Source organism: Pieris rapae, chromosome 14, assembly GCF_905147795.1.
Source record: "Pieris rapae chromosome 14, ilPieRapa1.1, whole genome shotgun sequence".
Lineage (NCBI taxonomy): Eukaryota > Metazoa > Arthropoda > Insecta > Lepidoptera > Pieridae > Pieris > Pieris rapae.
The window spans coordinates 6,705,672-6,731,225 of record NC_059522.1 but is presented as its reverse complement, the minus strand read 5'-3'; the positions used below and the strand labels follow the sequence as shown (position 1 = coordinate 6,731,225).

The 25,554-nt window shown below is 32.4% G+C and overlaps 2 protein-coding genes across 2 annotated transcripts in view; one reads left to right on the top strand and one right to left on the bottom strand.

Annotated features, from left to right (window-relative positions):
* Positions 1 to 23,362, top strand: part of LOC110997326 (regulator of G-protein signaling loco) — a 63,944-nt gene extending 40,582 nt beyond the window's left edge. The window contains exons 4-13 of the mRNA XM_045630954.1: positions 9,774 to 9,866; positions 10,724 to 10,875; positions 12,252 to 12,456; positions 12,777 to 12,917; positions 13,138 to 13,260; positions 20,429 to 20,608; positions 20,927 to 21,169; positions 21,476 to 21,619; positions 22,149 to 22,317; positions 22,473 to 23,362. Coding sequence (XP_045486910.1) covers positions 9,774 to 9,866; positions 10,724 to 10,875; positions 12,252 to 12,456; positions 12,777 to 12,917; positions 13,138 to 13,260; positions 20,429 to 20,608; positions 20,927 to 21,169; positions 21,476 to 21,619; positions 22,149 to 22,317; positions 22,473 to 22,579 — 1,557 coding nt within the window. The 3' untranslated portion in view covers positions 22,580 to 23,362. The remainder of the gene's footprint in view (positions 1 to 9,773; positions 9,867 to 10,723; positions 10,876 to 12,251; positions 12,457 to 12,776; positions 12,918 to 13,137; positions 13,261 to 20,428; positions 20,609 to 20,926; positions 21,170 to 21,475; positions 21,620 to 22,148; positions 22,318 to 22,472) is intronic.
* Positions 23,363 to 23,714: 352 nt separating this feature from the next.
* On the bottom strand, positions 23,715 to 25,302 carry LOC110997328 (probable 39S ribosomal protein L45, mitochondrial). Its single transcript, XM_022265431.2, has 4 exons — positions 25,040 to 25,302; positions 24,596 to 24,839; positions 24,116 to 24,504; positions 23,715 to 24,015 (listed from the first exon to the last, which is right to left on the bottom strand). Exons 1-4 carry the CDS (start codon positions 25,061 to 25,063, stop codon positions 23,734 to 23,736), a joined length of 939 nt encoding a protein of 312 aa, XP_022121123.2. The 5' UTR covers positions 25,064 to 25,302; the 3' UTR covers positions 23,715 to 23,733.
* Between the last annotated feature and the right edge of the window lie 252 nt (positions 25,303 to 25,554).

Below are 25,554 nucleotides of genomic sequence, written 5' to 3'. Positions count from 1 at the left end.
ATCTAGGTATGTTAGCCTAAGTAATAGTTTTCAGCCATTATTAACTGTTGTGATTATTAATTCTAGCCCAGTCATATTAGGGCTTTCACCTCGGAATGAAAGATAATAAGCTGCAAATTGGTATGAACCTTTGTTTTGTCATTCTAAATGTTGTCTCAAAAGTCACAATCGTTATCGTGTCCGCGTCTTAAGATATTCAAGGTCAAAGGTCACAAAAATCGGTTTTTCGCGAATATCTGGCTTCCTATCAGTTAAATGAGATTTGCATTTATTATAAAAGTTGTAGGCTATAAAATTCCCTACAACTTTTGTTTAAACTTTTTTTTCATACGACCAACCGTTTTGAAGGTAGAGCGCGAAGTGCACATCGTACAGTCATATACGGTCTAATGCAAGGTCAAGCGTGAGTTATGGTTATCAGTACGTTATAAAGTCAATTATTTACTTGGAAATTTCAATTATTAAACAATGCCTATTATTTATGTACTAACTATTAATTATTTATATTTAATTCAAGTAAGTAACTTGATTATTTATATATAATTATTCATATTTAACTATTTAAGTATAAAATATTATTAATTCTGGATTATATATTTTAGTTTTATTTTAAGTTAAAATGATAGTAAGAGTATATATTTTACACATATTTTTATTTATTATTAAATACGGCATAATATACATTTATCAAAATGTGAGTTCAAATATCAAAAGTATCTTTGTTGATTTTAATTGTAATGAAATTGGAAATGGAAGCTAATCATCTTCTTCTTCTTCGTCTTCTTCTTCTTCTTGTCGCTCAAAAATGTTCGATTCATTGTCATCATCCTCATTATCTGTCATGTTCATCTCCAAACCTTCCAGAATATCGGGATCATATGTATTTTCTTCATCGGGATTACTTGGATACAGTGAAGCGTTGAGGCAAGCTTGTCCGTTGCACTGGCCGCAAGCTAAAGAACATTGTAGCCCTGATTTTCTGCATCCACAGCGGGAACCACAACCATTTTTGCAATTGCAAAATATTACGTTTAGTAGTTCGGCTGGTGCTGGAGGTAATAACGTTCGTATGGGCTCCAGGATTTCATTTTCAAGCATCCAGCCCCATTCTTGAGGTTCTAAGTCCTTCCCTAACCACGTTTGAATCTGGTAGTAGACACGTTTTATGTGTTGATGAGCTGCTACACTTGTTGGTGGAAGTGTTGACAGTTGTACAGGTTTATTTAGTTTTGTAAATTTGATGAATTGCGTGTAGCGGAAATGATCAATGTTGTCCTCAGATTTTGGAGCATTATATAATGCCAACAAGATGCGCACTCCATTTTCTAATAATGTTTGTTTTGGGCAGTTTTCTTGTTGCAATACTTCCACCAGTTTATCTAAATCAGGAATTTTTTCCAATGCTCTAGTAACAGTTTTTTTATTCCTTTTTTAAATAGCGCAGAAGTCGTGTCACAGCCACTGAATGCGTGTAAAAATAAAATGTGCTTTTTAGTACGAGGATATTGGTCAAAACTTTTAGTAGAATATATTTGTGTTTTGACATTGCCTTTGCCAACTTTTTTCAAAAAAAATTCCTGATGATGTGACTGAGTACGTCCAATTAAAATAACGAGCAAATCGATATCTTCTCCTATGATGACAGCAGTCTTTTGATGTTCTGATAAGGCAATAGCTGTGTCAATGATGAGAACATCAGCATCATCTCTGGCTTGTTTTGTAGTGATATTAACAGTTTTAAATTTTTCAACAAGCATGTCGATAATTTTTTTTTTTATTAGACCTATTATTTAAATAATAGGCATTGTTTAATAATTATAATTTCCAAGTAAATAATTGACTTTATAACGTACTGATAACCATAACTCACGCTTGACCTTGCATTAGGCCGTATATGACTGTACGATGTGCACTTCGCGCTCTACCTTCAAAACGGTTGGTCGTATGAAAAAAAAGTTTAAACAAAAGTTGTAGGGAATTTTATAGCCTACAACTTTTATAATAAATGCAAATCTCATTTAACCGATAGGAAGCCAGATATTCGCGAAAAACCGATTTTTGTGACCTTTGACCTTGAATATCTTAAGACGCGGACACGATAACGATTGTGACTTTTGAGACAACATTTAGAATGACAAAACAAAGGTTCATACCAATTTGCAGCTTATTATCTTTCATTCCGAGGTTGACCCCTTTTCTTACCTAATATGACTGGGCTATTCCACTTTCTTTAATCTAATAGGAACCGGTTCTTAAATATTTATTATCAGTTTGGCGTTGTGACATGTGCCTTCCTGTTGCATACATCGTTCGCATACGCATAACGTGAAGTGAAAGTGGTTTTTGTTTCCATAGAATACCTAGTAAACCTCATCACAGATAGTGTACGTGAACATGAATAGCAGTCTATGCTAAGACATTGTCAACTCACACCTGTGACACTTCGCCATAGAGAGACGTTTAATATTGAAGAAAAGTATATCGCAGCCCGACAAGCGATATCGTAAGCAAAAAGTAATCAAGTTAGTATCTATGTGATTCTATAATTAAAAGAACAAAAATATTACAGAAAAGAAAATACACAGACTTTACTGGGACAAGCACTTGAGTTTAATAATCATAGTTTTTGTAGTAGGTAAATAGGTAATATATATGTATATGTAATGTGTATTTCGTTATAACAAAAAATCAATACAATATAACATTATATGTATGTAATTTACGCACGTTAAATTAAAAGTTTAATTTTTTTTGCCTGAATGGAGATTTATTATAATTATGCTAATGAAATTAAACAAAAATTGATTTTATCAAACATGAACTTAAATTATAGCCCTTGACGAAGTTGGTTCTTTTGTTTAGGTACACTGAGATTTGAATATTTTTATTTTATTTATTAATTAACACTTCGTTAAATTACATTAATAATACTTACATGAAAAGGAGAGCAACTGGCGGATTTATCGCTTTGGAGCGATCTCTTCCAGGCACCTTTTTTCTCGCTAACGAGTTAAACCATCACTTAAACTGCATCCAAAAGGGCTTGCAGCATGAGCGCCTACTAGAGAAGATAATAGTAGCCCACGGAACTGAACGCCACGGAAGACGTAAGAAATTACGGTAAACGTTTTTTTTATTGTTCTTTTTAACCGCTTATGGCCGATACTGCAGCTCAGTAACGCTTGAGTTTCCAGAAACTAAAAAAGCTTTAGTCAATTTATTATGGAATTACTTTTAGATAGAGATAAAAACTTTCGTAATATTGAACTTGAAATCAAATGTTTCATGTGTGATTTCAATCAACCGAATCGCAAAGTTTTTATTGCCTCGTAAAGTTTTATTTGCAAATGTACAGACCTTCCCGAAATATTTACAATTCTCTAACCGAAAAAATAGTCTAAACATATTCTTAAAATAAAATGAGGTTCAAAAAACTAAAATAACATGGCGCCTGAGATTCACAGAGAGGATACCAGAGAAAGTACTAGATAATATCACTAACACTATTTTATGAGCCACAAGTGACTTTAACAATATAATTAATGTTTTCGTGCTCTACCTATGTAGTAGTGTAGTCGGTTTTATAAATATATTGAACCAGCCTCTAAATTGATAAATAATATTATATACAGTCAAAATCTGTTAACGACATCGTCGGTTCTGACTATGTTATTAATATAAAATATAAAAGTTATTTAAATAAAGAATATTATGTAGTTATGATGTATTGTAATGATTACATGTATTGCGAATAGTTGATATATATAGAGGATTACTATGATACTGGATTTGATTAAGAAGATTTATATGCTCATTTATTTTTACAATTGTTATTAACAAAAATGTATAAAAGTGTAATTATTAATAGTCTTATTTTATAATTAAATTTTGTAATACAAAAACAATAGAAATTGTATAAATAATGTATATCATACAACATTGTGTTCTTGGTACTCTGTAATAATACCAATACACGTTCTTACAATAATTTTTATGACATTTTACAGTTAGGTTTTAACGCTATTATAAGTTGTCGGTAGTGGCGACAGACACATATTTATTACTGATATGTTTAACATTCCAATGTGTTAATTAAACATATACTAGTATAGAGTTGTAAGTCAAAACAAAAATATGCTTTTCGGAGATATGATAATTTCATACATTTCACGATAAGTTTTAGAATAGGAATAAATTTTTATTTTCTTTCTTTCTCTTATTTATTTAAAAATTTAAGGCTTTTTATTGCACTATTCTTCTCAAAATATATTGGAACATCACATCATTACCATATCGCAATCATATGTCGCCTACTTATGTAAATTTATCTATTTATATTATGTTGTGTTTTTCCAACGCGAGATACCTGTTATCACTATATTTCTACAGATTTATTTCTGTGCATCTATTTACATTATATCTATGACCTATTGTTCTCTTTTGCTTTATCTTTTATTTTTACCTGGTATTTTATTATGTGTGTATTATTATATAACTTTCTCTTTCATTTTGCCTATAATGAATGATATTAATGGTAGTATTGGTAAAATAGGGCAACCAAAAAAAGGATGCTTTACAAATACAAAGCTATTGTATGGTTTTGTTTTGAAAATTACTTGAAAGCCGATAATACCCTTTATGCAATTCTTAGGTATAAAATGAATACTTGTTATCTCATTTTTGGAAGTAAGATTAATGTTAGTCTAGTGGCTCGAGCGGCCAGCTTTTAAGCGTGCCTTCAAAGGCTTTGCACTGACTTTTCTTTATAAGTACACAATTCAACATCGTAAGGAAGCCAGCATTATATGTGCCATACGATAAAATCGCCACGTCATACGGAAGGCTGATCATTAACTGGTCTATTGAGAAAAAAAATCACGAAGCAGATAGAAAAATCTGTGGCCGGGACGTTGTAACGTTACAAAGCAATGTTTTCCTCGTGTATTGTTAACCTTTCTATAAGCCGTAGTCCTTATCATAAGCCTAAGATTGCGATTAGTTGGATTAAAATGCTTCCCAATGACTTTGGGCTAATACTGTCCAATTTCGTGAATGTCGAGACTTAGTCTTGTTGCAAAATTTGTTTACCTCTGCTGTGAAAGAGAGAATATCGAAGCCATAGATGATAAAGGTTTAAAATATCATACACTCGGCAAACAGGTCAAATTTCTATTACTTTGTGATTTGTGATAAAATGAATAAATTGTTAGAAAGTCAATCTATACAAAAATTAAGGACAGATTTACCTAATAATTATTAATTAATTATATTTATCATCCACAAAACAAAATATTACAGCACTAGCCAAAAGCTATTGACCGCTCAAGGCCGATATACAATTAGTTATTTAATAAAAGTAAGTTTTCACCGAATTACTTCGTGGGCGTATCACGCGTGAACGGCCTGTATTATCGATAAGAGCTTATAACAAGACAACAGGTAGCTGAGAGCGTCAGTCGTTGATACGATACCACGGTAGACGCGCGACAAAATCCCTTCCTTGTGAAAAACCTGCCAGTATTATCGATTTTTTGCTATTGTAATGCTGTTTTGAATTTGGAATAGAAAAAGTGTGAACGTCAAAGAGTACAATTAGATTCAAGGATTTTTGAAAAAAGAACACTAATTATCTTTTTATGCCAGTGCTTACTCCGAAATATAGTGAAGTCTGTGAATATTTGTAGGTGTTTTAAACTTGCCTTTTATCAAAATAATATTATTGTATCAAGTGAAAATTGCACAGAATATGCCGACGCTTCTCACTGAAAAGTTTCTTGCGAGGCTCTCGTGGTTTGTAAGTACATGTAATGCATACATATGTATTTGATATCCTTGACACATCGAGTGTAAGGCCATAGAATAAGTTAAAGTCATGTAAGAAATACATAATTTCTTTTTCGAACTTCTTTATCTTAAGTGACCGAAAGTCGTAGAAAGAGTATTCCTTATTAAATTCTCTGTATTAATTAGTCTAAAACATTTTGTTTGAATACTACTTTACTTGAAATAAATTTAAACGAATACATTTACTAATTAAACTATGTTAATTAAAATGTTATATTTAAAAATGGAAAACAGATAAGGTTACTAAAACATTTTACTAACATACAATTTATATTTAAAGTTCTACTAATCTATATATCATAGATATCTTAACATATATGGTTTAGGGTATCGAATACCAGGTTCGAATTGATTGACGTGGAATAAGTGATACCTAGATGATCTTATGTTCCAAAATAAACGTATTTTATTTTTTTATTTTTACCAGGGACACGATCCCTATACCACCCATTCAGGAGCCTCCTACGCATCCATATAAATAAAACACTCATCGTTCTATTTATATCGCTATCGTGTTATCTTTACTCTCGAATGCCGAACTGCACGTATAAATAACTTAATTAGTTTCACTGTGTTGCCATGCCGGTACTAAACACATTTATTCGATGTTTATCTCTTACCCCTATACTTTATTCTCGTCTATATAATGTACCCTTTAACTAAACGCACAATCGAATAGTTGACGTAGTTAAATACTATTTATACTAAAGAAACGGAAGTGCTTTTGTAAAATGTATTGTAAATGTATATCCTGTGGAGTATCTTTACGTATCTCAAGAGTTAGAGATTAATGGTACTTCTGATGAATCCATTAATCGGCTCTGTTCTTGATATTTTCTTGATACACAAGCACAAATTGCAATGTTAGAATTATGGTAAAAACTTCGGCATTAAATCCTCAATTTCGTGTTAAGAACGATGGATAATTAAGCATTTTTTAGCTAAATAAGTTACCCTGAAGTTTTTTTTTACTAGTTATTAGTAGTAAAAAAAAACTTCAGTAGTATTTTTTAAGTTATACAAAGAGAATGAGAAAGAATAAGAATTTATAACACCAATATTTGCTTAAGCTTGACAAAAAAAAGGAGACGAAATCTTAGTATTGTCTTTTATTAACATATCTTTTACACATTTAAGGAAAACACTTTTAGTCACCGTGACCACGCACGCTGTAAAGCACGCGAAACGTCGGATAAATTTAAAAATATGTTAAAATATATAATTATTTTAAAAATTATTGTATATGTTAACAATAATACATAACTTCAATTCGTTAAAAAAGTGTTTTCTTTAGACGAAATCTTGCCAATATTTGAGAAATAATTTAACAGGATTTTCTCAGCGTTCACACCTTTATAACTTGAGAAAACACTTACATTAATTATCAAATATTTTTTCAATTTATAGAACAAAAATAGATAGTTGAGTTGAGTCATTTTTATATACAGTGGATATTATTGTTTTCAGGCCATGTATTAGGTCAGTTGAAACTGTTGTAAACGTATTTGTTTATCAAACGCAAGAATGCACCTATGCACAAATAAAATTAAGATATTTTCAACTTTAACACAGTTTAACTAAAGTTCATTATGATTTAATCAATGGACCACCATACGTAGTACAATAGCGTCCTTATAAGAGTTGGTCATTGAAACCGCTGTATGGAGTGAAAAATTCATTATTCAATTCATTCGTTGGCGTCAGAATGTTTGGTATAAGTGATAGCAAAAAGCGCTTACAAAGTCTAAATTTAAATAAACAGAAAGCAATCATGGTTTTTATGTTATTTTAATATATGTTGATAATAGGTTAAAATACGTAAATTAAAAAAAAGTATTTCCAATACGGGCAATCATTTATTCGTATTTAAAATAAACATATTATGTTATATTTAATACTAGTATATATTTTAACATCTTAGTACCCTATTTTAAGCGTATATATGAGAAAGCTACGGGGAAAATGATAAATTTTAGGCTTTATTGTGTTTTGTAGATTTTATAAATAAATCTTTATAAGTTTCTAAAATATGAACCAATTTCACCCACAGATTGATTAATCATTTATATGAAGTTCATTTTAATAGCATTACATCCAATTCAAAACCATTTGAAAATGCATTAAACAATTTTATTCGTTAATTAAACGTAGTATTGAGGGCGTTCAATTGCTTACATTGATTTAACCTCGGCCTTGTTACAATTATTGCCAATCATACGCAGATATTAGCGCATCTTTGAAGTTGTTTCCTTAATAAATTATATCAATGTTACGAGTAGGCGTCCGTGTTTATCCGGCTAGTTTAAACTAATAATCTGTTATATTAGCAGACATATTTTTATACGTTGTGTTCGTAGTATGCGTACGTTAATCCATTCAGTATGACTTGTATAAATTTGTAATTGTAGCATGTACAAAACTTAAATATATTAATACTAAAATAAAATTATGTCTACTATCCTATATCTTAGAACAATATTTTTAAAGAACAGAAGGCAAATGGGCAGGGGCTCGCCTGATGATAAGTGATGCCGCCGCCCAGCTCGGTCGGGCTCGCGAGTTCGTTGCTGGCCTTTTAAAAATTTAAATTAAATTAGTTTTCCGTCAGTTGTTGATTATCATGGGCAACATGTCACTTTAGCTGAGCTCTTGCTTAACCTGCACTTTGTAAACCCAAGAAGGACTATAAATTTGCACTCTGAGATTTCACTGAGCAAGAACTCATTTAAGCTCGGCGTAAGCAAAGTTTAAGCTCTATGAATTCCAGCCTAATGTAGCGTTCGCTCCCGCCCGCTAAAGCCTGTGTCTTACAGCTGGCTTCAGCGGAAACGGGGCTGTTTGCTCGTTGCGATTGTCATTGTAATTTTGCGATGACTCGATATAGTGTCATTCTGGACAGCGTTTGAGACACACCCACACACCACGGGAACCTATTTAATAAAATAATATTGTGAACTATGGTGACAGTTTAGATATTTAAGTTGGTTGTAATTAAGTGTCTAAATATGGTGGTGTGGTATGTGACGGATGCCGATAGTGAGGTAATAATAATAATAGATCGTTAATTTGTAAGAAGTGGTACAATTCGATCGGTCAATTATAAAGATCCGCACAGTCAGCCATATAAAAATAGAAATGCAAATGTCATATTAATTTTCAATAAGTCATAATAAGAATATCAACACATTGTCATTATAATAAGTTAAGCTATTTATAATTGTTATCAAACTTATTGTCACTCGCCCAAGCCAAAAGGGCGCCTTGTCTTCAAAAATTTAATCACTTTCTTCTCGAAAGCAATACACAGCAGTGATCTATAACTTTTACGAAGATGATTAAATAGTTTGGTTTATACGCAACTTGTTAATTGAGTTTTCCCTAATAACAAATTACGTTACAATTATACAAATTTAATTATTTCTCCTGGTACAAGCTTATTTTGTTGATTGCGGTTTTTCCGAACAAACTGTCACCTGTTTCCTCAGTTTAATGTCGGACACCAAATATGTACATTGTGTGTTAACCCAAGTTTCCACTGTTTTTATAGTGATATAAAAGTAGATTTAATGATAAGAATTTTTCTTAATTTTACATGAGGAAAGTCTGTGGTTTAATACAAAGTGGTATTTTAATTTAAATTATGATCAGTATTACAAGTGTATTCATACTTTTGGACTAGTAATAACGATGTGTGTCTTCTTAATATTAGTGTGGTAAAAACTTATTACAAATTGTCGTTTGGATTAAAATTTGTGGCTGAAGTTAATAATTAGTTTTGATTACATTGTTAGGAATGAAAACGTATTTTTTGGTTATTATATAAGAAAATATTTGGCACGTGATTGTGGACCATATAAGGAAGAGTCGGAAAATAAAATTCCGCTTTGACTAAGTATATAGTAACTAATGTCTGCGTATCCTTGTTTCAGAGTGATCAGTCATCACCATTCCGCCGGTGGACAACGGGTAGTGGCGCGGGCAGTTCCTATAGGCATCACGAGCATCGCAATATTTATAATAAAGTAAGTTCTTTTTAGTGTATTTATATTTTTTTTAATACAATGCCTTTTAAATTTACATCATGCCTAAATAAATAGCCTGATAGACTTGAAGAGCTTGCTAAGATTTTTGTGTGTATATAATTATTTAATATGCTATGCTATGCTTGGTAATATATAAGTAATAGTTTGGGGTGGTCACATGAGAATTGTCACCTACTTCTGATTTGAAATATATGCCGATTGGTAAAACGGAAACTTCGCGTACAAAGTACACATGTGAGAAGTGAAATTTCTTTGTAAATTAATTATTACTATGGTGAAAGCCCCAATAGAAGATCACGTGCCAGTATATGATCAGTATTTGTATATCTATCCACAATGTTTATACCCTGTATACGTGCTAATCATGATATCAATTAATAATAAAAATCTGCGTTAACTGCACAAGACGTTTTGCGACAGAATTGCCATTTAAAGTTCTAATATGTAACTACTAAACGAATACATCAACCAATAGAGTGTATTTTTTACTCGATCTCTCATTCTCACTCCCTTTCAATCGGTCTCAATCACTCTCTCCCATTTCTTCGACAAAAACGCTGCACATTTTCGTGACGTTCGGAAATTTAACCCTCATGAGCATGAACAAGTTTCACTTCCATAAAAAATAGCCTATTTATTATAAGGATTACATTAACTATGTATTATTATATTTAATAGAAGTAAACGACCTACGACGGAGTGAAGGCCTCCAAATTCTTCCATTTGTCTCTCATCTTCGCTACTTTATAATTTTTCCCTTATTATATTATATTACAAAATATACTACAACATAACATTCTATGCAAATTGTTTAATTAGTTAATTATTTTTTACAGCAAATGAGCGAAGGTGGCAACCCTGGCGGTGGTAAAAGCGGCGGCGGCGTTGCTCGCTGGTCACTTGGCCTCGAACACCTGCTTGCAGACTCGGCCGGCGCGGCTGCCTTTGCCCACTTTTTGGACAAGGAGTTTGCCGCCGAAAATATTAGGTGAGGTGTTTGTCGGCAACCCTGACGGCCTAATAATATTTTTTGGATCGCAGAAGATTATATCAATTCTATGTAAGCAATTATTGTTCTAATTTCATTCGGATTTAAATAAAACAATAATATAAATTGTTTCGGTATTAATTTTGGAATTGAATTCAAATATTTGCCGAGTATAAAAAACCTTATATTATTTTAAAATATTATAATTTATTATAATAATTAAATATTACGATTAATGCATTCAATTCAATTTAAATGTCTATATAAAGAAAAAAACGAGTTTTGATTATTATTCATATAAAGTTTATTTCGGGTGACGAAATTGTCGTTAGAATTGCTCAATATTGCTATAAGATAGCAAATATTTAGAATAGACAATGCTCATACAAATGTTATATTTGTGTTACACGATAAGAGTTCATCTAAAAATAGATAACAATAATGTACGACCACTTGCTATTTGGAGAAGTTTTAACTAACCTAACTAACCCTGTAACATTTAAAGAGACCTTCGTTTCCGTCTGTTCCTATTTACTGATTTTGTACTGTTATGTTTATTCAGCATGTATGTTGGATTTGGAATCACAAGTGCTTAACACGTATTGGTACTCCTAACATTCGTAATCTCTGTAATTGTGCAGAGTCAAACATTTATAAATTGTCTCTAAAAAAATCATTTACATTAACGATATAGTCCAACTTAACATTATAAGTAATTTAAATGTAAACTAAAAAGGCTATTTAACATCAGAATTCATCAGCGTCCAATAACATTACTTACAGTCGTTACTAAGGGGAAGTAACTCTCATTATGCTTCTAATTAAATAAATCAGTGGCGTTACAACTTTTAAAAGCCTCAGATTTCTATATCTGTTTGTTGTCCTTTGCCCGTTTAGCACTTCAGACTAACTAAATAAAATAAAACATAAAGTGGAAGACAACAATTTACCTGTTACCACTGTTCGTAGTCCTATTATAGAACCGGTATCATGTAAACATGCTAAATACAATATGTGAAGAGGCAAATACATTATTATTACAGTCAACATCTGTTACAACGCATCGAAGCAACTACTCATATTTGGTCTTAAAAAACAATAGCCGCGTCATATAAAACAGCGGAAGGATTTAATAAATGTCTCACTTTGCTAAAAACATATCCCAATCACTGAAATATATGCCAAATTGAATCGTTTTACTAAACTGTTCCTTTTCATCACAGCAAAGACACATTTTGCCAGAAAGAGATGAAAGTATGAATCAGGTTCACATAGGATTAATCGTCCGAGAAAGCCGAATATATTTATATAGTAATAGTCTAATTTACCCCTTTGATACCTAATTCTGGATTTATCAATAATTAAATTTTTAACAGATTCTGGTGGTCCTGCGAACAGTATCGTACGTGTTCGGAAAATGAGTCTGAAAGCGTTGAAGTTCGAGCGTCGCTCGCGAATGAGATCTGGCAAAGGCATTTGGGTGACAAAGCCCCAGAACCAGTGAATATAGACGCTACTGCAAAGCGGGCTACGGCATTACGCCTAGATCAAAGGCCACCTCCGGCTGATTTGTTTATTCAGGTATTTCATCAACTTACATAATTAATCGACTTCTTCATACGATGAAGGAAAACTAGCACGTATGAGGAAAATGATGTACGCCCGTTAATAGTAAATATCAATAGTTTTGAAGAGTTAGTTCTATGCAAAGAGTATTTGTCAGCCATTTTTTTAATAATCTAGATTTTATCTTATGAAATTTTTAAAGGGTTTACAGTTGTAATAACACAGATGGCTACTTCATATCAATTATTAATAAAATACTTAACCATATTATAGATATCTAACTGTTATCTAAAAGTATCTTATGCAATTTTAATGTTAAATTCGGTTTGTTACAGGCTCAGAAACAAATATTCAACGTTATGAAGTTCGACAGCTACCCACGATTCCTACGATCAGGAGTGCACGCTGAATGCGCGCGCGCAGATCTACGTGGTCTTCCCTGTCCTTATCTACCGCCGGCTGAGACTAATAATAAAGTAATTCCTCAATATTTGTCTATAATATATTTTGTTAATTAATTATTTTTACTATCGATTTTTTTGCCATGTACATGTACACGCTACTATGTATGTACTTGCACGTAAATTATAAACGTCCATTGATTAAATTTAGACTTGTGAAAATCATTTTAGGCAAGTGTTACAAATGGTCGTATAAATTTTTGTATATGAAAACCAACATTTTTTTTTTTTTCAGGTGAAAAAGTCGTCGTCTAACGCATCAGACAGACGTCGCAGCGGAGGCGGTTCCCTATTGGGCTGGAGGCTGCGCTCTGCCTCAAGAGATCGCGTTGAAGAAGATACACCACCAACCACAGATGTGAGTAATAATATATATTAATTCGGATTTTATACCTTTTTCAATATATTAGGTTTCTGAACAAAACACAAATTGACCTCAGAATAATGGTACCCAAAACTAACTTACGGGTACTTTATATATAACCCATTGCATTGGATTGGAATTCATAATTGCTAAATTTGAGAGAGCTTCTCTTTTGTGTAAAATTAAATAAAAGAAATGTTAAATTTTTACATCATTTTCATGATATCGTATTTTAATTGTCTATAATCGTTGGATGTATGTCAACTGTCAAAATCTGAGTATTTTAACAAAATTAATACAGCGGAACGTCAAAGTTAACAATAAATATACATGCAACACTTGTACGAGTACACAGGAATACGACTTCCTTTTTTGGCGGGAACTGGAAGGGCGCCTTTTTTAAACAATTTTTTCAATAAATTCAAATAAGTTGGTAAACTAACGAAATACCTAGCTGGGACTAGTCATAATGGAGCCGGAGAGCGGCGGAGATGACGATGGGTGTATGCCGACACCGCGGACAACAAAGAAGCGAAAAATGAAGGAGCAGCTTCCAGCGGCATCTTCGTTACCGGACGATAAGTACAAACCTTATTTTAAACATGAATATAAGAGGTCATATCCGGACAACAGCTCAAAGGAGGAATTCCCGATCTATGTTGAAGGAATGAATGAGAAAATTGGGAACAAAAACCCCTTATATCTTTCGAAATTTTTTAAAAATGTAAAGGGCATAGTTGAAAAGCGTAGAATAAATGCGAACAAAATAATGGTAGTCTTCAAACAGGCGGTAGCAGCAAATGACTTCCTAAGCCATAGTTGTCTTAAGGAAAACAATTTGAAGGCGTACATACCAGCAGCGTCGGTGGAGAGAACTGGCACTATTAGATTCGTCGACAAGGAGTCGAGCAATGCAGAACTATATGAAAAACTGATGGCGGATGCCGAAATTATAGCTGTGAGACGGTTCACCAAAAAAGTAGGTAAGGAAATAGTCCCTCTCACTACAGTGAGTGTAACATTTGTAGGCACTTCCCTCCCACAATATGTTTTTTTGGACAAGTGGAGGTACAGGGTATACACTTATGTGCCACCACTGATGCAATGCTTCAAGTGCATGAAGTTTAGGCACAATGCCAAAATATGTAGAAATGATGAGATATGTTCAAGATGTTCAGGTGCACATTCCTACAAGGAGTGCACATCAGACATCTTGAAGTGTTGCAACTGTGGTGGGGACCACCTAGCAATATCTAAGTTTTGTCCCATTAAAATAGAACAACGTAAAAGACATGAAACAAATTACTTGAACAGAATGTATTCAACAGTAATATCAAACAAAGATTTTCCTGTGTTGCCCAAAGCGAAAACAGACAAATCATTGACATTTGCATTGAAAACTAAGTCTACCCCGGTTAAGAAAATTGAAAATAGTCATGAGTTCCCTATCACAGCATCTGTTTCAACCGTTCAAACACCAATTACTAACTCCAACACCTTAACCTATGACCACCTTGTAAAAGATGATATCTTTTTACAAAAAATAATAAAAACCTTAGTTATGTTAGCTAATTCAAATAAAACAAACACAACCACACACATTAAAGATATATTGATAGAAAATCTTACCAAATAATGGCTGTTTTAAAAATAATGCAACATAATATTCAGAGTGTCAATAATAAAAAGGCTTTACTTAAATCATCATTAATTCAAAATAACATAGATGTGTGTCTTCTCAATGAAACCTGGTTAAAAAATTCAAACCCATATTTATCAATCTCTGGCTATAACTACATAGGAAAAAATGCAAAAAATGAACATGGTGGTGTAGGTATTTTAATCCGTAACTACATTAAGTATAAACATCTGAAGACTAGTTTTTATCAAGACATTCAATCCATAGCAGTTTCTTTGTCCACAGCAAATGGTCCTCTTTCAATCCTTTGTGTATACTGCCCACCTAAAACAAAAAACACCAATAGTCTCATTAGGATAAATAAGCTAAGAAACATTGTAAAACAACTACCGAAACCTTGTATAGTATCTGGTGACTTTAATGCACATCATGTTACTTTCGGATGTGAAATTACTAACCCTAGAGGTAGGGAATTACTAGACCTTTTTGATGAGTGCAACTTATGTTTACTAAATACTGGTGCACCGACCACTGTCGGTAGGCCTGCAGGTAATGCATCAGCTATAGACGTGACTTGTGTTAGCCCAGACCTTGCTCCATTATGTGAGTGGCGCGTGGGTGATGATGCTATGGGTAGCTATCACCTACAGACCTTTACAGACATTATTGTATCTACTACAAACTATCAAATAAATGATGACATTGAGAAATTTTTATTTAATAAGACAAACTGGGAAAACTACCACAACTTATCAGAGGCTTTGTTTACAGATTTTAAATCTAATTCAGAGTGTCCGTTACAAAAATATGATGAAATGTGTAAAATACTTAATACTTTAAGGAATGTGTGTGTACCTGTGTATAGGTGCCATGCTGGCAAAACATGTAGGGCTCCGGCTCCATGGTGGAGCGAGGACTGTGCTGAAGCTGTAAATAAATCAAAAGATGCGTTAGTTAAGTATAGGAATGATATGACAATTGAAAATTATATTGACTACAAAAGATTAGATGCTAGGAAAAAAATGATTATTAAAGAAGCTAAAAGCTCAAGTTGGAAAAAGTTATGTTCATCTTTTAATAGACATACACCAATTTCTAGAGTGTGGAACTACATACGGAGATTTAAAAGAATAAATACAAATAGAAATATATCTAAGAATGACGAATGGATTGGTAATTTTATAGACAAATTGGCACAAACTGCAAATAATGATACTAATATAGATTTGGAGTATATCTTTACCTCAGATAGTAATGATGATACAACAATTTTTTTGTTACAACCATTTACAGATGAGGAATTTAATATAGCATTGGCTTTAAGAAAGAACACTACTCCAGGATTAGACAGTTTTCCATATATTATGTTACAAAAGTTACACATATCAGCAAAAAATAGTATATTACAGATCCTAAACTCACTATGGTCACAACAACTGATTCCAGAGTCATGGAAAACTCAGTGTGTTATACCTATACTGAAACCAGATAAACTGGATGATGATCCTAATTCATATAGACCTATCTCTTTAGCTTCTTGTATAGGAAAGTTATGTGAGCAAATGATAAAAATGAGACTAGACTATTATGTTGAAAATAAGAATATAATCCCTTCATGCCAGTTTGGGTTTAGGAAAGGAAAAAGTGCAGTTGAAAGTTTTACTACATACCTGATAGATATGAAGAACTGTTTGTTGTCTAAGTCAGCAGCAGTGTGTGTGTTCCTTGATGTGCAGGGAGCCTATGACAATGTCAATCTCCATCAAATGGCAAAGGTTCTACATTCGTTGAATCTACCTGGAAAATTAATAAAGTGGTTGTTTAACTTTTCGTTTGGTCGTACATTATATGTTAAGTATAATAATATTTTACATGGACCAAAAAATGCATACAAAGGTTTAATGCAAGGTGCCTCCTTGTCCCCAATATTATACAATTTATATACTTCACAAATTCTCCATCATTTACCTGAAGATGTTAAAATATTACAGTTTGCTGATGATATTTTAATATATTGTGTGAATAGTAATGTACAGATTGCTGAAAGAAACATTAATTTAGCTTTAGATAAGCTTAATACTTATTACTCAAATGATTTAAAGCTAAATATTAACTCAAGTAAAAGTTCAGTTTTAGTATTTGGTAGCAATAGGTCTGTAAATATTAAATATAAAAATATCCAATTAACACAAACAGACGAAAAAAAGTTTTTAGGTGTAATTTTTGATACAAAATTAAAATTTGAAAAACATATAAATTATATTTGTAGAAATGCAATGAGGGGTATAAATATTATGCGATCTTTAGCTGGTACATTTTGGGGGTCAGACCCTAAAGTCCTAAGTATGTTATACAAAAGTTTAGTTCGCAGCCACTTTGATTATACTGCAATTGTATATATGAACATAAGTCCAGTTTTACTAAAAAAGTTAGATGTAATACAAAATATGGCACTGCGCATTATTAGCGGTGCTATGTGTACAACTCCTATACATAATATGGAAGCAGAGACTTGTATACAACCTTTATGTATAAGGCGTTTATTTGCTACAGAGAAATTCTGTTTGAAAGTCTTAGCAGTAAATAATGAAATAGTCAGTAGTAGGATCTGTTTACCTGAGGTTCTGCAATCGTCTTTACAAACAACTCCTTATGTTTCAGCATCAGATATCCTTAACAGTCAATATCCTTTAATTACCCGGATTATGGGTTTTGTCAATGATTTGTCTGGAAATATGCACAAGAGTCAGTCATGGCCAGTATATGAATGTAAATATGAAGCATTAATATGTAAACTAAATGTAGATACTAGTTTTATTCTAGATGAAAGAGATTTTAAAGAATATTGTTCTAATAAGACTAATACTTTATATTTGTACACCGATGGGTCAAAGTCTTTGAATTCTGTAAAGTCTGGTTATTATGACCCTCAAAATAAGACAACTAAATGTTTTAAGTTGGATCAAAATTGTAGTATTAATACAGCAGAAGCATATGCAATTTATCAAACTCTTATTTACATCCAAAACTTGAATAATATTGAACAATACAATGAAATAATAATAGTTTCTGATTCTAAAAGTGTACTATTGTCGTTACATAATTTCAGTTTTAATTATAAGGTCAATTATATAGTGTATAAGATTAGAAATATTGTATATAATCTCAATGTCAATGTGATTTTTAAATGGGTACCGTCTCACAGAGGTATCAAAGGCAATGAAGTGGTTGACAAAATAGTCAATTCGAATCACGATGACGATCATAGAGACATATGCAAGATTCCTTTTACGGACCTATACATGAATTTAAAGAACAATAAAAGACAACTATGGAATGAATATTACAAGGATATTTCGAAAAGTAAAGGAAGATGGTATGCAGAGATACAAAAAGAACTTCCAAACAAACCATGGTATCATAACCATAAGGACGCCAATGAGCGAAAATACATAACAATAATAAATCGCCTGAGATTTGGACACTGCCAAACACCTGCCCATTTACATCGTATGAAGATAATTGACAATAACAAATGCACTTATTGTGAAGCTGATGAAGCAGACTTGACCCATATCATTATGAAATGTCCTAAATTTAATATGCAGAGACTGGTTCTTGTGGCTGATATAGGAGAAGCTTTGTATACAGTCGAGGATGAGGAAGAAACGGTTGATTCAAACTTGACGTCAATGCCTGCACAAATAATGACAGTTGACACCTGTCATCCTTGGAATGCTGTACCCCGCCGCGTTCAAGATTTTTTAGCTAACCAAAAACTATTTAAGTGTTTATTTAATTTTATAACCACTACTGTGGAACAAATTTAATGCTGTTGTGTTTTTATCTGTAATTATTTTAGTTTAGTTTATTTTTGTTTTTATTGTATGTTTGTATGCCTATGGACTTGTTTCCGGCGAATAAATGATTTAAAAAAAAAAAAATTTACACAGGAATATAAACAATACCGAACTAAACAAATAAGTAAACTAATATTGAACTATTTCTTAGAATTTCACAATTGTGAAATAATTACCAGCGCGTGGTTATGATAATGTTGTTTGTTAGTAAATAATTGTAGGCGCAAAATATTTTTTTTTTACGAAGTAAATAAAGACGTTGACCTACGTTATTTTAGAGTACGAGTGTGATCTTCAGTGTACTGGAAAAGTTTAGTAAACGTTTAGCATGGTTTTGTTACTTCATCTATTTGGTTTTTCTATTTGTTACTGATATATTGTTTGTAGATCTTAGGAAGGTATTAGGTTCCAGGACTCTAACCCAAATTTTCCAAAACATAACGAGACCATTTCCGATTAGAATTAACATTAATATTTATCACATAGGTCTTGTTACCTACAAAGGAAATGTATCAATTATGAATATAAAATTTATCTTATCAAATCTCATTTCAGGGCTCTATAAAAATTCCACCTGTAAGCCCATTGTAAAATGAATTATGACCACTATTAATGAACAAACAACCAAATAAAAATATAGATTAAATAAACAACACCTATGTTGTTCACGTGTTTATACAACTGAACAACATAGGTAAGTAATTGTTTTGTTGAAGAAATATGTTACTAAGTCAATGTTTTCAAATAATTACAATAAAAATAAATGGATAAAAAAAACTAGATCACAAATATGACTTTCTTCGGCATTAAGATTTATGAAATGACTAAATAGTATTATACTATTGTTTAAAACTTTGATTATTGTACAATTTTGATAAAAACTCAAAAATTAATTATGTTTAGATTTTGGCAGCCCTACTGATATTAATTTGCCCACGCTTCAAGCATCAAGCTAGCGTGGAATATCACAATGCCAAACAACTTGTACCATATTTTAATATTTATCTTGACGATATGATTATTTGCAATTATCATTAGACACGCCTACATGCCATAAATTATGAGACAAGAGTTTTTATATGTTCTGTGTTATCTAGATGATGACTTTTAGATATTCTATAAATAAATATGATAATTAACAACATACAATAACCACTTTATTGATCAAAAATGGATGGTATAAAAATATAACTTTCTTGTCTTTATTATAGGATTTGTTTTTCATTAATGGTTTTTGTTAATTTTATAGGCCAAAGGCTCGTGACATTTTCAATAACTACATTTTTTCTTTAATGAAATACACAATAAAGTACACAATGAAAAAAAATAATTTATAAGAAAAAACATACATTTTTATCATTTTAAGTTTACCTATTTTTTGCGTAATGACGTTGAATCAAGTGTCTTAAGCGTTTTGCGCTTTACAAACAGAGATAAACTACAAAATTGACAATCTTATGCAAGATTTGAATAATTAAGCGATTCAAGAAATTTTAATAAAGACTTTTATCGTACATGTTGTAATTTGTTTACCTACTATCGGTTTAGGTTTTGGCTGAAATTCTGCGCAATTGTTTGTTAAAAATATTGAATCGAACTGTTAAATTATTTATCAGTATTATATATTTTACAAGTGACACTCAAGAATAAATATTCTTTCCAGGTGGTTGCAGCCAGTCAAACGTTATCTGGAGGCTGTTCACTTTGCCGTGTAGTGTTACCGGATGGAGCGACATCTGTGGTTGGCGTAGACGAGGGCGTGACGGTGAGAAGATTAGTAGACCGTCTACTGCAAAGGAGAAATCTACTGTGTACTACTTACGACGTTCTGCTTGATGATCAGGTAAAAAAAAGAAAGTGATTAATGAAGATGCCATTTTAACTAAAAACATCTCTTTATAATTACATATATGAATATTTCCAAATTTATTATATTAAACAAATGTTTGAGACATAAACATTTCTTTGGTATTTAGATTTTTTAAGTATAAAAATAACTTATATTATTTAAATATGATTATGTGAATTTACGGAACCCAAAAATACCTACTTGAAAAATTAAGTTTGTGTATAAATGCCACAAAACGTTTATTCGATGATCGAGCCCCACATAAATAATAATATATCAAAGGGCAATATGTGTAATACTATATTATTACAGGGCGAATCCCGCGTGATTGACGCCGAAACACCATCGACAATACTCTCGGGCAAGTGTGCGGTCGTAGAGAGACGTTGTGTCGTGCGCGTACGAATCGGACCACGCGCCGTGCTCGTTAGATGTCGCCCCGCAAGACGATTACGTCATGTTCTCAGGCCGTTATTGCAACGATACCCTCCAGATGGAAATGTGAGGAATGTACCCACAGATGCGCAGGCGTTGCATCCTGATACATCATTACAGGTTCGATATATTAATATTGTATATAGTCAGTTATTTTTTTATATTTACAAGCTTGTGTGAGCAATGATTTAGAGTTTAGACAAACGAACCCAGGTGACAAATGATATGGATCTTTCGAGATTATTATACACTGATCCCCAAACAGTTTTTTTTTTTTAATTTTGTCGCTTAAAAGCATGTTATGTACTTCAAGTGTTCAGAGCTGTCAAACGATTTTCTATATTAAAGTCTTTAACACGTTGGAACTTAGGTGACACACTTCGACCATAATTATTGTTAAAATATAAATTATTTATTTATTCTTAGGAATTAGACGGCGCTCGGTTGCAAATAGTAGAATTCGGTGAAGGAGAATGGCGCGCTGTGAGAATTCACCAGAGAGGGGAAAGAGAAGATGACGCTGACTCCATACCTGACGTCACTTTAAGACCTCACGATGAAGATACGCTGGTGAGCTATAAGTTATAATAATGTGGGATTGTAGAACGAAAGACGCGAGAGAAGGATCGTATACTCTTACATAAACCGTATAAACAAACGTATAATGCTTTGTGTTGCGTCTTTCGTTTTACATTCTCACCCCAGATTGTAATTTAGAAGATAAGAACATGTATTAACATTCTTTTTTATATATATTTGACTTGCGTTGTCATAAAAAATTAAGTCAATATAGATATAGGTCCTATATTTTATTAAAACTAGAAACGAATGAAACAACTTTAAGAACGAAATAAGATCTGCCATATGTGGCAGGCTTTGGGCTTCGTAAAATAAAAATATGTTTATATATAGAAGGCAAACCGGCTGGAAGCTCACCAGTTGATAAGTGATACCGCCGCCCATGGACATTGGAGTTGATACGCTCCTTGAAGGACCAAAAGTCGAATTGGTTCGGAAATACTTCAGTGGGCAGCTGGTTCCACATAGTGGTGGTGCGAAGCAAAAACTATGCAATAACAATACTTTTTATTTGTTGTAGAGTATAGACCGCACTTCTGGCAGTTCTGGAGGCCTTAGCGAGGCGTCACGTAATGGGGTCAACACAGATGGTCCCAATCCCCAGTCCTCTTTGTCTCAAGGCCCCGTACCTGCTAATAGAGTTAGAGCCACTTTACGGCCCGGCCCACCCTTACATCATCACCCACCGCGTGAGTATCCACAATTTTTTTACACAAAAAGAAATAATAATAATGAAAACCCCTATGAATTAAACTTTTGCTAATCTTTGAAACTTATTTGCCGAACTTATAGTAAAAAAGTTAAACTGTTATATAATTATTAAATTATAATTTCTCTTGTACAGATTTCTTAGAGAATCTCCGTGAAACCCAGAGGCAACGTCTGCAACCGCGGACACCGCCGCCCCTTCCGCCTAAACCCACGCAACGCACAGCGCCCACTGTTGTCTGAACGCCGAAACAATATAATCGGATAATCGTGTACAATCTTACGATTCGTCGTAAATGCCATAGTGCAAGATGACGGAGTTAAATGCAACATTATCTAACGATATATGAAGGCGCTTCAAACATATATAGGGACAGTGGAACAACACCTACCACCTGTAATGGAACATGCCTGAAACGCAATGTTCCAATCATTGGATCTGACGAGATCAAATTATTTTGAATAATATTTTATATATTAAGTATTTTTGAGACTATTAAGTGTAAACAATCTTAAAAGATTGATAGGTATTTTTATTTGAATAATAAAAATCTTTTCATAGACTTATGTAATCTCCTTTGAAATCTTATCATTCCAAATGTATACCAGTGAAATAATAGTTAAGTGCTAATAAATAAAAACAAGCTTTACTTTGCAATAATAATAATATGGCAATACAACATAATAAAGGTTAAATATTGCTTTCAAAATGAAAACAAATCAAAGTACATATTATAATTCTTACTTTTAGAGTTCAAAATAGTCTACTAATATTGAAACAATATGTTGAAAATGCTATTTTTACTAGATATATTTCATATATCAAAATGTATTATTAATGTACAAAATATAATCCTATTAGCTAAAATTTGTAAATAAGAAATATAAAATTTAATTTATATTTGTAGAATGTTTTGATGTACAATTATTGCACTTTTAAGTCAACTGGCATCTAAATTATCATACAAAATAACTATACTTTGTAGACATTTAAGAGTTTTGATACAATAAAAGTGTTGCAATTGATGTTGATTTTTAATATTGCTATTATACCCACTTTTAGGATATCTAATGCAATCTATATACACATATATAAAATAGGCATCACGCGTGAACAGCTGGACCGATTTCTTAGAACTTCTTAACTTCTAGACCATTAAACAAGGGAGTAGGGGAAAGTTTGAGCATAGCATCGCAGCGCTGGACACAAATATCAACTGATTTACCAATCACACAGTCCACACGTCACTCTCCCCCCCATCGCAGTGATACCTAAAAATTGCTTCTCTATCAATTGCAAGAACATAAGTTCAAGATGTTTGCCGGTATATGTACAATGTATATGTTCACTAATTGTATACATATAAACAAAAATCAAATATTGTATGGTTTATTAACTACTTATCAGCTACAACTGGGGTTTCTTCACTGTCAGTTTTTTCTGGCACAACTGTCTTCTCTTCTGGTATTATTCTTGTTAGTTTGGAAGGGTCTTTAGGTGGTGCCCAATCTGGTATTATTTTCCCATGAACTCTCCAATTACCATAAACATTGGATAAATGTTTCTCAAATACAACATATTCCAAGACATCCTTAGCAAGAATCTCACTACCATGTAATAGTCTTCCAAAACGGTCATAGACAGACAACTGCTGACGAGTGTGGAAGCGAACAGTGATCTATAACAGAAATTTGCTAATAAAATATTATTTTAAATTCAAAACTTCTCAACTGAACATATGAAGTTTACTATGGATATTAGAAAGCTTCTTTACAAACCTGTCCAAATATATTCTCTTTGCTAATAACATCTGTACACCTGGCATGAACTACTCTAGGTGGCTCAAGTGATTCCAAAAACTTCCATCTTATTGTCTTTCCAAATGAATTATGCCGAAATTCAGGATATGCCTTCTCTGTAACATATGTTCTCAAGGCATGCCTATCATCATTAACAAGACTTTCATGTGCCTTAACATAAATATCTTGAGCTATCCGGCAAAATTCTTTGGTGTCAAAATCTTCATCAAAAGATTTAACTTTACGTATTGCCATCATTGATTTAGATTTTTTTTCAAGTAGCTCTACAGTTTGTTTTGCTCTTGTAGTTGATACTATGGAGGCTTTTCCATCACCCTCTGGTGGGATGTATGCCTCAAATACACCACCTAAAACATATATACATATTTATGTAGAACAAGCATCCAAGACCAATTGTCATGCCTTGTACATATTGGATTTAATGCAATCTTGTAATACCTGTCGCTGAAATGTAAAAAGGTCTGTCATTCCAAGGTCTAGTAGGAAGCAAGCCACGCTCTTTCATTTTCTGTCTGACTTTTTCTTCAGGAAGGTTATCAATATCCTCATTATAGTCCGGAATATTTAGTTTAAGGAATTTTTCTTTACGAAGCTTCTTAAACTTGGGGTTATAATGTTTTGATGTGGTTGTACGGTATGGTTGTAATAGATTTGTTACCGGAAGAAATCGTAGTTGACCTACCTGTAACATATTATATTAAATAGTCTAACACACAAAAAGATATATATATTTTTCAGTAGAAAGGAAGATTATTACAAACTTAATAAAATATTCGTAACGTATTATATATATACACATGCTGTATATCAAAATCTAGAACGATAATCTATAGGAATCGTCATGGAATCTTCAGTTAACTTTCTGTACATTACTATATTTACCTTTGCCAATATGCAATTTGCCATTTTGAATCAGAACTCGGAACCCACGTTATATACGCTTAGTTGTTAAATTTGTGGTATTATACTATATTAGAATGTTTTCCTCGCCTTAGTATTTTCAGTTGATATAGTTTTCAACTCTTAATCCATAAATCCTAATACAACATAATTAATTAATTTTAGACACGGCACGGCACCGTATTATTTAACATTTACAGTATACAGATTCACATTTCACACGCCAAGTAGTTTAACTCTATGGTTACACTTACTACGAGACTAGGCATAGGCTATAATAGTCACTACATGACATTACATTGTAATGTCACAGGCTGTGAAAATTATAGATCAGAGAATTTCGAACGATTAAACAACAGAAGCACTACATTATAGAAAATGTTGAAATAAACAAGAAACCTTATCAATTTGGTTCTATTTTTAAAACAAATAATGTCTCATGCTTTTCTTGTTGAATGTTCGTAAACTAATCAATTTTAAATCCTTCTTATTTGTGA

Excerpts from the sequence above, each read along its gene's own strand:
- LOC110997328 (XM_022265431.2), bottom strand. The coding sequence starts at position 25,063 with ATGGCAAATTGCATATTGGCAAAG. Across the intron at positions 24,840-25,039 it reads CAAATTGCATATTGGCAAAG|GTAGGTCAACTACGATTTCT; the intron begins GTAAATATAGTA and ends AATATGTTACAG. Across the intron at positions 24,016-24,115 it reads AAGAGAATATATTTGGACAG|ATCACTGTTCGCTTCCACAC; the intron begins GTTTGTAAAGAA and ends TTTCTGTTATAG.